Here is a 14,047-nt window from a genome sequence, read left to right on the forward strand (position 1 = left end):
CATTCCCCCAGGATACCTGGTCTGTCTTCATAAAAGAAGAGCAACCACAGCAGCAGGAAGAGGAAGAGGAGGAGAAGGAGAAAGAGGAAGAGGGAAAGCAAGTGGAGGAAGCAATTCCTCTTTATAACCTAAGCTTGGAGGAAGAAATGGAGTCAGAAGAGCTGATGCTGGAGCTTGTTCCCAGGAACTCTGATGCCCAGCATGAGAACATGGACCAGGCTTTGCAGAACAAGAAGGTAAAGGGCTTCAAGGTTAGGGCAAAGTGGGGAGGATGGGGCTAGAACTGGAACCAGCGTACACGGATGCTCTCAGGGGTTGCCTGTTCCCATTGGTTTGGAGGAGCAATATGGGCTAGTAAGGAATGGGCAGAAATTTTTGGTCCTCACATTCCCTTGCAGACGTGATTGGGTTGGACTATCTCTAAGTCTTTGTTTTTTCGAGGTCCTTGCCCAGATATACCTCTGCTTATCTCTTGTCCTCTTTTCCTTTTCCCCCCAAGATGCTGCTAATCACCAAGCTGTGCTGTGCTCTGTCCTCCAAGGCAAACCTACTGGAGGCTGAAGATCCCACCCGGAAGTTCCTGCTTCAGCTCTGCACGGACCTTGCCCTTGTAGAGCCTGAGTTCATTCTAAAGGTACTTGGTGGGGGGTGATTTGGGGTTTTCTAGGGTGTGATGAGTTTTACCTTGAGGAACCTGTGTGGGTGTGGGGAGCTGTCTTTAGGGAGTAGAGGAAATTTGGATGAAGCTAGGAGTCTAAGATACAGGAGTATCTTCATTCATTCAACAAATGTTGAGGGCTTATGTTTAAGAAACTGTCCCAGGTGCTGAAGTGATAGGAAGGGGACCTCCCAGTTCTGACTTCACAGGGTTTACAATCTAGTTAGGGAGATAAGACACATTTACAAATAACTACAAATCAAAACAGTTTTTGTTTCAAAGTGTCACATGGGTGGGATAGACAGTGAATGCTATAGCAGTTTGGCAATAAGAGAGAATACTTCTGGGGTGATCAAGAACAGCTTCATAAAGGAGATGGGACTTTGGCCAAGCCTTGAAGGATGAATCGATCCTAATTAGAGGAGATAGAGAGGATGAAGCACAAGTAGAGGCAGACAACCTGGTTCTGGGGGACTAGTAAGTACATGAGTGATTACAGCCAGAGATGTAACTATTGATTTTGATGTCTGGAGCAAGGAACTTAAAAGAGAGCCTTAAATCAACTGTTTAAAGTAAATCCAGTTGCAGAGATTGTCCACAGTGCTGTACCCAAGACCTCTCGGAACACAGGGTCCTATGGGGAAAGAGATCCTGGGAAAGTGCTCCACAAAGAGGTGATAGATGCTCTGGAACTGGCCCATGTCCCCAAAACATTGGAGAGATGCTATTAGATGGCATGCTGCCAGAAGAGGGAACCGATGAGGCTGAGATGGAGGGGAGATTACCAAGGGTTCATACTATTTGGTGGCTTCCTAATTGAGTTATTTTGTTAACTAGGTACTAAACTCAATTTTTAATACGTTTTATTTATATATATTTTCATCACCATAGTCTCTCCCTGTATCCTCCCTCCCAGAAAGCCATCCTATATAACAAGTAATGTTTTTAAGATGAAAAAAATCAGCATAACTGACCAATACATAGAAAAAGTCTAAAAAGATGTGCTACGTACAACATTTGTGGAACTCCTACCTCTGCCGTGAGGTCGGGTGGTAGTGTCTTCTGTCTCTTCTTTTGAACCATGTTATGCTTGTTCATTATAATTTTGCAGCATCCATTTTTGATGGGTTTTTTTTGGTGATTCTTTCTTTTTACAGTCTTATAGTCATTGTGTTTATTATTTTCTTGGTTCTGTTCACTTTACTCTGCATCAACTCATTTAGATATTTTCATATTTCTCTGTATTTACTTAGATCTTTCCATATTCCTCTGTATTCATTACATTATTTTGTAAAGCACAGTAAAATTCAATTATGTACCACAATTTGTTTAGCCATTCCCCAGTTGAAGGGTGTCTTCTGTGTTTGGTATTACAAAAAATGCTGCTATAAATATTTTGGTGCATACAGAGACTTTCTTTGTATCAATGGATTCCTTTGAATATATAATGAATATAGTGAAATCTCTGGGTCAAAGGATATGGATTTTTTTAGTCACTTTGCATGATTCCAAGTTGCTTTCAACAACAAAATTTGTTTTGATTTTCAGGAGTACTAATGTTGATGCCTTCTAAATTTCAGCAGCCTTTGGCAAAGCCTTGGTTCCTCTGCCTTAGTTAGGACTAAGGACTTATAGAAGGGAAAAGGAGGAGATAAGTCTAGAAAGATAAGTTTGGGTTCAGATTACAGAGGGCATTGAATTTTAGGATACCAAGTTGCGATTTTATCCTGTAGACAACAAAAGGAGCTATTTTTTTTTAATTTAGAGTTTTCCTTTTCCAATTTTATTTTATTTTTAGTTCCAAATTCTTTTCTTCCCTCTCTTCCTCCCCTATCTAATAAGAAGGCAAGAAAAGCAAAGCACATTACAAATATGTATAATCATGCAAAACAAATTCCTTCATTAACCGTGACATCCCCACCCCACAAAAAAAAGAAAGAATAGAAAATATATTTCAATCTGTACTTGGAATCCAGCTATCATTTCTCTGCCTGGAAGTGGATGGCATGTTTCATCATGAGTTCTTTGGAATTGCGGTCAGTCTTTGTATTGATCAGAGTTAAAGGAGCTATTTTGAGGAGAGATCAAAATTTTAGGAATTTTGGGAAGGTATCAGTAAGAGAAGGAGTCAGTATCCCTGTCTGACCTTTCCCACCCTGTGTCCTAGGCATCCCTGTATGCACGACAGCAGCTCAACATTCGAGACATAGCCGTCATGGTCCTAGCCATGGCTGCCTACCTCCCTGCTTGTCGTCCCTACATACGGAGATACTTTTGTGCCATTGTCCAGCTCCCCTCTGACTGGATGCAGGTGGCCCAGTTTTTCCAGGTATGTCTAAGAGAGATCTTTACCTTTCTTTTGCCTTCACTCTCATCTTTTGTCCTCACTCTTGTTGAGCTCTCTCCTCTTTGCCTTAGCTATTATCTGTATCCAGAGAGAATATTTTTGTTCTTGGTCTCTATTATTCACTCTACTGTTCTCCCCCTTTAGGCAGGATAGCCCCTCCTTGGCACACATAGGTAGGTAGGAAGGAGATAATCAGTAAGCATTTATTAAGCAACTACTATATGTAGAGTATTTCATTTGATCCTCACAACTATCCCTGAGGTACATGCTATTATTAGCTTTTTTTTTTTTTTGCTTTTTTGGAGGGCAGTTGGGGTTAAGCAACTTGCCCAAGGTCACAGGCTAGTAAGTGTTAAGTGTCTGAGGCCAGATTTTAACTCAGCTCCTCCTGACTCCAGGGCCAGTGCTCTGTTAACTGTGCCACCTAGCCGCCCCTGTTATTAGCTTTATTTTACAGTTGAGAAAACTGAGGCAGAGAGAGGTTAAGTGACTTGCCCAGGGTCACACAGGTATTAAAATATCTGTGGCCAGATTTGAATTCAGTTCTTCCTGACTCTAGGCCTGGAGCCACTTAGCTGTGTCAGTGCTCCTCTTGTTTTGTAAGACTTCCCTGGATAGCATTGTTCCAACTTCCCTCTGTCGCTCCTTCCAGTATCTCTCATTATCTCCATTGGAAAGCCCTTATATTTCCCTTAGATTGTAGCATTTCAGAGCTTGAAGATGCAATCTACTCACAGATGATAAGCCTATGGCCCACAGAGGTAGAATAATTTTCCAAGATCACACAGGTTATGTCAAAGCTGGAACCCAGGTTTTCTGACTTTTTGATCAGGGTTCTTTGGCTCAAAATAAAAGAAAATAAATTCACCAGCAATCATATTTTAATTTTCTTCTACATACAAGCTCAAACTTTGCTTCTTTTCCCCTCTTTTTTTCCAGTCTCTTCCTTCAGAGTCCCATAGGCTTTATCTCTGACCTGCTGTATTTTTATGTTCTTTGTATTATATCTTCCTCTGATGAATTGTCCTGGGTGACTGACACATGTAACCTGCCCAAGGTCACAAGGAAAGAAACGGTACAGTTAGGACTAGAATCCAGATCTTAGCGGTGTCTTAGCTGGTGCTCTTTCCGCTGTATAGTACTGACATCTTTAGAAAACAAATTCTCTTCTATCTCCATTGAGGCTATAGCACAGAGGATATTCATAGATTGACCTGTCTCCTTTACTTCTCAGTGAACCCTTGCCCTTCTCCTTCCTTTTTTCCTCTCTGCTTGATATCCTCTGACCCCTGTATGACGCCTTAAGTTCATTATCCCTTCAATGCTCTAGCTCCGTATTTTGACCTGCTCTTCCCATTCTCAATCTGTGTGTTGGAGTTTGAGTCCAATTTCACTCTTCTCTTACTAACAGAACCTGGCTGGGGAGCCCAGTGGGAAGCTGATACCTATGCCTGCCTGTCTCCGTGCTGCCATGACAGACAAATTTGCCCAGTTTGATGAGTACCAGTTGGCTAAATACAACCTACGGGAACACCGGGCTAAGAAAAGACGGCGGCACCCCCGACGTCCAGTCAGTGACCTTTCCTGCCCCAATCATAGATATAATCTGGCCCTCCTTCCCCTTTGTGATCTCCTAGGAAGAATGAATCAGAAACCATTCTACCTCTGGGAGATGTAGACTGAGCAGTTTCTTCCCTAAGAGCTGCTAATTACCTAGGAACAAAAGGGGCCAGACAAGTCAGAGGGGATTGGGGTGATGTGAGAAGAGACCACCCTCTTCCTAAAACTGGGGAGCTAAGTTAGTCATTCAATAAACATGTGCTAAGTGCTGGGGATGAAAACACAAGAAAGAAAGACAGTGCCTGCCCACAATCTAATGGTAGGGGAAGACAACACACAAAAGGAATCTGAAGAGTGAGCTGGGTGGGAAGGGAAGGCATCCCAAGTGGGCATGATAGAGAAATTCAAAAGGATATAGCACCAGTGGGAATTGAAGAGATAGATGACTAGCCTGGGCTGGAAGGTTGGAAAGGAGTTCTCCATTTTACCCTGTGGTGACCAAAGCATAGAATTGAGACTTCGCTGCCAGAGAAGGGCCCCAGGAGTGCTATGGATGAGCAGTACCCTAATTACTGCTTTTGTTGTCATACTACAGAAGTCAGAAAACGTGTGCCAAAGGAAGTGGTACAACTCGACTAAAATATATAAGACCTTTAACTGTCATCAAAAAGCGGTGAGTTCCTGGTCACAGGACACCTGTGGTGGGGTGGGGGTGGGACATGGGTGACATCTGTTCAGAACTGTTCGTCATAGAGGAGGGGAGACGCATGTCTCAGTATCTTAGCTGATGGCAGGCAGCTAGATTGAGCTCCTGAGTGAAGCAAGACATGTACATTTCTTTTCCCTTCATTTCATTCTGTCTTGTAATATATTCTACTCCCACCAGGTGTCAGTAGATAAGCATGTCTCACCAGGTGAATGACTACTTGATCTCAAGGTGGGATGCCATTCCCCAAGAAAATTAAGCTCGTAATCAATGCCAGTAATTTCAATGAGCACTGCAGGGGTACACCCTGCTTTGGAGATGTCTTAGTAGATAAATACTATAGAATTGCTTGAAGCATATAGAAGTTAAGCGACTTGCTTTTTGTCACATAACCATTGAGTATTTGGATTTGAACGCAGGTTTTTCTGTCTCTAAGCTGATGTACTGTATATATTAACCTCACCATACTGCCTTTCCTGGAAATTTAAATAAGTAGATCAACCAGTGAACAGTATGGAAAAGTTTGCATTTTAATAATGTTCTATAGAGCTTGATCATTAGGCTAAGCATATCAACATCATAGGAAATGCTTACAGAACATAAGTAAAAAAAAATCCAATAATACTAATAAACTTTCAGAGTGACTCTCCATGACATCTTCAGACTTTATTCTGTAATCTGTTCTCTCAAACCTTTTCTCACATGGTGACCTTTTCTCTATTTAGCCTAACAATTTATCCCAATTTTGGGTGTTTCCCTTCAGAGAAAATTCTGGCATTCAATTTCTGTCAGTTTTCCATCTTCACCTTGCTCTAGTGTTTTAATTGTTGAGTAGATCTGAGTGAAAATTTTAGTTTCCCTTACTCTGTCCCCAAATATTCAGTTTCCTTTCTCCCTCTTATTTAACAGATAAAACCATCACATGACCACCCTTCACAAGTCTAACACGCATAGAAGAAGCATAATATTAACTAAGTGTTTACACTTTGTTAAGTGATGCTCATTTCCTTCTATTTTCATCTGGCAGGATGGAGAGAACAATTAGGGATCCAAGGTACAGGGAACAGGATGTGTAGGGGAATCTTAGTTCCCTGTTCTCTCTATATGTCTTGCGAATCCAACCCGATTTCAGCAATAGAACATCACAGAGAGAGAACTATAAAGAGATACTATAGCAGAGAGCTATAGCTGTGGATGAAAAAGTTACTTTGGGGCCTTGCATGTATCCCTACAGTTTATGAGGGCCTATTATACAGAACCAGTGCAAAAGAAACCATCAGATTTTACACTGAAGAAGTTGATACGACGATTGCATATCCGGGACCCTGTACAGAATGTCAAGGCCCTGCTGGGCTGCAGGTAAGTCAGGCACAGTCCAGACCCTGATTTCCAGGGCCCACAGACCCAAAATCACATCAGGGCATTCAGCTCCCCCATAGCCATTTACTTGTAAATTTGTTTTGTCCATGCCCTCAACTCCATGGCCTAAGACCTTGGTCTCTACAATAATGACTGGGGAACTTTGACTAATTAAACCACAGACCCTTTTCTTCCTCAAACCTACTCCTACCTACCCAATACCAGATGCCTGTGATACTAAAACTATCTTCTCTCTGTCTTCCACCCCATTCCAGGTACCCTTCAGACTTGCAGTCGTTCTCCAGGAGCCGTCTACCTGGTCCCTGGGATTCCAGGAGAGCTGGGACCCGGATGAAGCTTCCGCAGCCAGAGACCTGGGAGCGAGAGCTGAGCCAGAAGGGGAACAAAGCCTCTGTCTGGGAGGGGCTCATTGGTATAATGAACCTTCCCTATTTAAGTTTTATTTATGGACCATTCTTCTTTATATATAGTCTGAGCCTTATGGAATAGTATCTCTTTATAGTTCTCTCTCTGTGATTGTTCTGTTGCCGAAATAGGGTTGAATTTGAAAGATATACTATCTAGTGGTTGGTTGGGGTCTTCTGGAGCCAATATTTGTCGTTTAGGAGGCTTCCACCTATTGTATAGTGGTCTCTATTGAGGGAAGAGTGTAGCTCTTTCTTAGATAATGCCTTAGAGTATTTGGCACACACTCCAGTCTATATTTTCTTTATAGAAATAGAGCTTCATTAAAATAGGACAACTGTCATGTAAATGGCCATCACATTTGTATGCTTGCAATTTAAAGGAAAGTACTATTTGAATCCTTTAGGAAGAAATACAACAAACGGGCAGATTTCTGTCTGCTTTCTCCTTTTTATCATATGCAGTCTCTGCTTAAATGATTAGGAATCAAAAATATACAGAGATTGATCTCTGCTGGATCTCTTCCTTGGTTTACTGAGACCATGGGATGGGGTAACTAGGTTTGGGAAATGTACTACTTTGGTCACTAGGTCTTTATAATTTCAGCTATCCCATTTTCCCACAGAGATAACAAGTTTACTCCTACATATGAGGAGAATTTGTTGTTACCTTAGTTTTCTTTTCCTCTTTAAGAAGCCTTTCTTCTTGGCTTTCTTAATGTGAAGCTGTAAATGCATTTTCTTTTCTTTTTTAAAGCAATTGGGGTTAAGTAACTTGTTCAAGGTTACACAGCCAGTTTTTTTGTGTGGGTGTTAAGTATTTGAGGCCGGAACCGATTCCGTGTCCTCCCGACGCCAGGGCTGGCACTCTTACTCACTGCGCCACCTAGCCACCCCTGTAAATGCATTTTCAATGTAACAAAATAGTTTTGGGTTTGGGTTTTTTTTTTTTTTTTGCTTTTTTGGAGGGCAATTGGGGTTAAGTGACTTACCAAGGTCACATGGCTAATTTTTGTGTTGTGTCTGAGGCGACATTTGAACTCAAGTCCTCCTGACTCCAGGGCCGATGCTCTATTCACTGCGCCACCTAGCCACCCCAGCAAAATAGTTTTTTAAAAAAATATCCTTTGGGGGGTGGCTAGGTGGGGCAGTGAATAAAGTACCCATCCTGGAGTCAGGAGGACCTGAGTTCAAATGCGGCCTCAAATACTTGTCACAAAACTAGATGTGTGACCTTGGACAAATGACTTAACCCCAATTGCCCTACCTTCCACCCTCCAAAAAGAAAAAAAATCCTTTGGCTATACTTTCCCTTGACTCCCTTCCTATTGCTATCCTATCCATGAGGCCTTAGGAGAGATGAAACCAAGCTCCTTCTTGTGCTTCAAAAAAATTATCATTCATCTACTTTTGCTGCTTGGACCACTGTTGAAGGTTTCATGTATTCAACCCTGGGAAATACAAATGAGCATTTATTTACTAATTTCACTATTAACCCAACCTGGTAGATGTTACTGACTACCAACCTAGGATGCTCATCTATGGGCTAGCTAAATATGGCAGTATCACTTAGGTTGGTCATGAAAAAAATGACCCTAACCCCTCTCTCTCACTGTGAATCTTTAGGACAAGATAGATATGCTTTTTAGTCAGGAAGGAAAAATTGTTGAAGTTGTATATACCATCTGGATTACAGGTAGCCTTTTTTGGCTAGCATTCCTGATACAAAGGCATTTTCCAGTGTCTTTGGCATTATGCAAATTTAACTTTATGTAAAGAATTCTGAAAGAAATTTGAGCCAACCACCAGTGATAAAAGCTAGGTGTAGAGTGTACAAAATTGGGTTAAAATTATTTCTAGGGCCCCTTCTACCTCAAGCTATGTTCTCATGTACATAGAGAGGCTGATTTCAAAGTATATTTATTGAGTATAGACCATACACGAGGCATTCAATTCACTTCAGCCCATATAACCTAATTATATTTCTATCTAGTTTTGGAAACATGATTTCAGGAGAAGGCCAGGAGCTAATAAAAAATCTGATAATCTTAAAATTTAACATCACCTATGCATATGTGGGAGGAGAGCATGACTGTGGGTTGTATGATATCCTGAGTAGAATTAGCCATCCTGGTGGCAGCTATACAAGTTATAGAAATAATGCCTAGTAATGTGTTGGGAAAACTGCTCTGGGTAGCCTTCTGTGAACCTCAGTAGGGTTTTTTTTTTGGCATACTCAGAGTTATCAGCTACTGGTGGCGTGTTTGTGATATATTGTTGAATAAAAACTATTGTAATTTCAATGGGATTTTTGTCACAAATGTATTTTGCTTTACCATCATGGGAGTAGTTGTAATGCATAGTCACAAAACTTAGTAAAACTTTTCTTAGATTATGTGGAAAGTATAATTGCTTTTTTATATTGCACATCTCATTTCCACTATCCATCCATGGCCATCTGGTCTTATTTCTCATTAGTGATGCTCATGAGAATCTCATGATTCCTTATTTTTAATGAAATGAAATTAAAATTCCTTATTTTTAATGAAAAATGATTCCTTGTCTCCTGGCCTTGGAGGAACTTTTCAATGTCCAAAGAGGATGTTTTATAAATCTAAATCAAATTTAGTGATGGAAACAACACATTTGGTGGTAGTAGTGAGATTATCTTTACTGAAAAAGACATCTCAGAAATTTTCTGAATTATAAATTCCAAACTTCAGGTCAAACTATTTTTTGCCTCTTACTAAAGCTGTAAACCCATTTTCAGTATAACAAAATAGTTTGGTTGTTTTTTTTTAATATCCTTTCTCCATCAGAATCTTTCTATCTGGCACCATCTCCCCCTAGACCCATCCACTGGAGCTTTTTGATCTGGGTTATAGGGTCCATTACACCCTTCTCTTCTCTCTGTACTCTGTAACAAGTGAAATAACTCTTTCCTTCTTTAGACAGTGGGAAGTTGCCCTACATGGCCATGCTGAGGAACCTATGCAGCCTGCTTCGAGTCGGAATCAGCTCCCGGCACCATGAACGCATCCTGCAGCAGTTGGAGCGCAAGGTGTGGAAATACTGAGAGAACCTTCCTGAGCCATGTGGTTGTTGCAGGGGTGGGTGGGTATGGACATATGCTGCACCTTGATTTGGGGCAAGAGAGGTGAATGGAGGTGGGATTGGAGTGAGCTTATCCATAAGGTTTATTTTCTTAGGGAAGAATAGTACTTGGCAAGTCAGTTATGTGGGGCTTCAGTTAGGAGGATAACAGACTCACCCTTTAAGGGCTAAGACTTCTTGGGAAGAAAGGTTGCATAGCTTCGACAGAAAGTGAGTACATAAGAAGTGAGGATCCAGTCACATCTTCTTCCTGTCATTCATTTCTTCCTTCTCATCTCTTTCTTTTCCTACCATTCATCTTGTTCTCCCTCCCCACAGTTCTCTCCTTTCACTTTTCCATTTCTCCTTCTTCTACCACTTCCCCCTTCCCAGTTTCCTCCCATCTACCATAACCCTTCACACCTCTGTCTCCACCCCAGGAATCAGTGATCCGCAGTCGGCAGCTTCCATTCCGATTTCTTTCTGCCCATACATCCATTAGTGACCTGGAGAGGCAACTCCGCAACTCTGGTACCGTTTACCCATCATTGCCCTCATTTCCCCACACTTTTCCCATTTCTGGGAGAGAGCAAAGAAAGCACAAGGAACAGTTTTAACCTTTGCTTCCATTTCCCAGAGGGATAGATGGGGGTGAGGGAACAGAGATCTCTAACATTCTTGGGGCAGGGTCTGTGGGGAGGGGCAAGGAAGAATTTCTAGAAATCAAGCAGGCCAAAATTAAAGCTGTTTTTCCTCAGATCGCTTTGATGTCTTTATACCTCAGGACCGATTCCTCATAATGTGGATATAATGCGGGAGTTGTTAGAAAGACTGGGGAAGAAGGGACAGATACCGAAGTCACGGGAGCAGCTGACTAATAAAGACCTTCGGTTTGCAATGTTGGTGCCTGTGCTATATGAACATTTCAAGCGGGAAAAGCTTCGGCTGACCAGGATTAAGTGAGTGTGCCCCACGTGTGCATGTGCATTCCTGAGAGGGGAGAAGAATAGGAGGTGACATTAAAAAAGGGACACTGGTGATACCAACTGTCTTTTTATAAAGATATAGGCATATTCATTAATGTGTTTGCTTTAGACCTCCCTAGCCCATAGTTTTCTCTAGCACTGGAAATTTCACATTTAAATTTATTCAATAGGGACCATAAAACCTAATAGTTTGTCTCTATTCCTGTCTTCACTTTTGTCTCTATTTCTGTTATTCCCTTTCCAATAAACTACAGTAGTTTCCAATTACCTATAGGATACAATCAAAACTCTTTTTTTTTTTTTGCCTTTTTGGAGGGCAATCGGGGTTAAGTAACTTGCCCAACGTTACACGGCTAGTGTGTGTGTGTGTGTGTGTGTGTGTGTGTGTGTGTGTGTGTGTGTTAAGTGTCTGAGGCCGGATCCAAACTCATGTTCTCCTGAGTCCGGGGCCAGCACTTTATTCATTGTGCCACCTAGCCCCACCTAAACTCCTTTTAAAAATCATTTAAAGCTCTTCACAACATTTAAAGATTTATTATACATTATTTCTCTTCAAAGGGCAGGTAGGTGGTGAAGTGGATAAAGTGCTGCCCCTAGAGTCAGGGAGACTCATCTTCATGCGTTCAAATCCAGCCTCAGACAGTTATTAGCTGTGTGACCCTGGGCAAGTCACTTAACCTTGTGTACCTCACTTTCAGCATCTGTAAAATGAGTTGGAGAAGGAAATGGCAAACCACTACAGTCTTTGCCAAGAAAACCTTAAATGACATCGCAAAGAATCAGACATGACTGAACACCACCACCAAATTTCTCTTCATATACTCTCATATGAATATAACATACTCAAATAAAAAATAAGATATTATCATATACAATAATATGCTATTATAATTCATTATATACTCATAACATAAACTCATTATTATAATTATAATAAACTAGTAAGAACTCAAATGATATAATTTACTCAACACTCATAATAAAATAAAATACACTCTTAAGTTTCAGTCAAAAATATGGTATGCCATTTCTGTCTCTTCCCATTGGCTCCTTAAATTTGCTAATCTCCATCAAGAACTCAACTCAAGAGTCTTCTCTTGAAAAGCCTTCCAATGAGGCTTTTCCTTTCCCTTAAAATCAGCTTATGTATATTTTGTATGTACCCAAATATTTACAAGAGACACAGGGCAGATGAGTCAGACATGTAACCCACAGTGCTCTCCAGTGCTGCCCTAATCAGATTTAAATGTAATTTGGAAGTATTTAACAAATTAAAAATGTAACACAACATAGTTAATGTTAATTTGTGATTTTCTAAGTCAATGTGCAGCCTACAGGGATCAGTTTCTATTTGAGTTTGACACCATGGGCACAGTGGATGGAGAAGCCACTCCAAGAGTGAGGAGGACCTGGGTCCAAGTCCTGCCTCTTATCTTATATCTTTTGTATACGTAACCCAGTGAAGTCATGGAATCTGTCAGTGTTACAGGCAGTTAAGATTATCAGTTATGGGAAATGCAGCCAATCTGCACTGGTAGAGAAAGTTCCTTGTCAGGAATCCCCTACGTTGGTGACATCACACGTCAGTCGCCCACAGATACACTCACTTGTTATATCTCCTCTTCTTCCACCCCACTCCTTTGCCCCATTCTCCTTTCCTCCCATAGAAGAAGTGTTTGTATCTTTGTACCCCAAGCACCTAGCACAGCGCCTGGAGCATCATCGTTGGTTCTCATTGACTACTTCCTGATTGATCTAGGCATTCACTGTATCTTCACTTTGGATTTTGTTCCTCTTTGCTATGTGTCTCAGTCTCTGTGCATCTCTGAAGGCCTCCATCAGTCTTTGTCCCAGTTTTTGGTTTTCTGTCTTATTTCTCAGATCATTTGTGATGTGGTTCCATTTTTTTTTCATTTTTTATCTTCTCTGTATGATTCTCAATTTTGCCTCAGCCCCTTTTTATGCCTTAGTCCTCTTACTTTTTCCTAAGTAAATGAAATTGTCTTGCTGCACTAAATGAGCCTTTTAAAGGCAGCTAGGTAGATTTGAAGACCTGAGTTCAAGTTCTGCCAGAAGCACTCACTCTGTGACCCTGGGCAAGTCATTTAACCACCCTCTTCCTAATTTGTAAAATGGGGGTCATAATAACAGATAATAATCAAAGTGCTTTTCAGACCTTAAAGTGTTGTATAGATGCTAGCCACTATTACTATTCTTATCCAAGCATAATCACATGTGATTTGCGGTAGAAACCTTGGAAGGATCCCCTCTTTCTTGTCCATGACAAAGTTTTTGGTGGAGGAGTTGTTGGAGAGAAGGCTGTGAGAGCCTTGGTCAGTGCTTCCTGCCTCAGGGGGTTGCTGTGCAGGTGAGGAGTCAGAGAGGAGGATGGGACTGTGTGCTCCCTGGAAGAACCTCCCATCTTTCCTCAGAAAAGTAGGGAAATAAACTTTGGGGTTTCTCTCTGGGGTCTTTTTGTCTCTCTCCCATAGCCAGTGGAAGCAAGACTGGGAGATGATGAAGCGCTACCAGCAGGCCCTGGAAACAGCCATGAACCTTTCTGTTCAGCACAACTTGCCACCGTTGCCTGGACGCACCCTGATTGTCTGTAGTCCTGGTCGGCCCCAAGATAAAAAAAGGGTAAACAAAAAGGGGGAGGTGGGATGTTATGGAACTATGCCAAAATGAGGGGTTGGAAGGTGGAGGGGGTGCTGGAGACCCTTATGAAGGTGGTCTACTTCCCTGGACTTGACTCTCCCTAACAAGTACCCCACAAGCCGTCTGCCCTTTGTTGCTGAATTTTTAAAAAGACATGAGTTGGGGCAGCGAGGTGGCACAGTGAATAGAGCACCGGCCTTGGAGTCAGGAGGACCTGAGTTCAAATTTGGCCTCAGACACTTAACACTTAACTAG

At 41.6% G+C, this 14,047-nt stretch overlaps 1 protein-coding gene across 1 annotated transcript in view; it reads left to right on the forward strand.

The window, feature by feature from the left end:
* Positions 1–14,047, forward strand: part of TEP1 (telomerase associated protein 1) — a 58,530-nt gene that overhangs the window by 14,585 nt on the left and 29,898 nt on the right. Inside the window, exons 5-15 of the mRNA XM_069097696.1 lie at positions 12–236; positions 500–634; positions 2,826–2,987; positions 4,417–4,575; positions 5,161–5,238; positions 6,506–6,630; positions 6,906–7,063; positions 10,007–10,116; positions 10,589–10,679; positions 10,933–11,107; positions 13,627–13,774. Coding sequence (XP_068953797.1) covers positions 12–236; positions 500–634; positions 2,826–2,987; positions 4,417–4,575; positions 5,161–5,238; positions 6,506–6,630; positions 6,906–7,063; positions 10,007–10,116; positions 10,589–10,679; positions 10,933–11,107; positions 13,627–13,774 — 1,566 coding nt within the window. The remainder of the gene's footprint in view (positions 1–11; positions 237–499; positions 635–2,825; positions 2,988–4,416; positions 4,576–5,160; positions 5,239–6,505; positions 6,631–6,905; positions 7,064–10,006; positions 10,117–10,588; positions 10,680–10,932; positions 11,108–13,626; positions 13,775–14,047) is intronic.

The sequence above is a fragment of the Petaurus breviceps genome, unplaced genomic scaffold (assembly GCF_028583685.1).
Source record: "Petaurus breviceps papuanus isolate PSGF00001 unplaced genomic scaffold, PetGlider_PUasm1.0 37, whole genome shotgun sequence".
Classification (NCBI taxonomy): domain Eukaryota; kingdom Metazoa; phylum Chordata; class Mammalia; order Diprotodontia; family Petauridae; genus Petaurus; species Petaurus breviceps.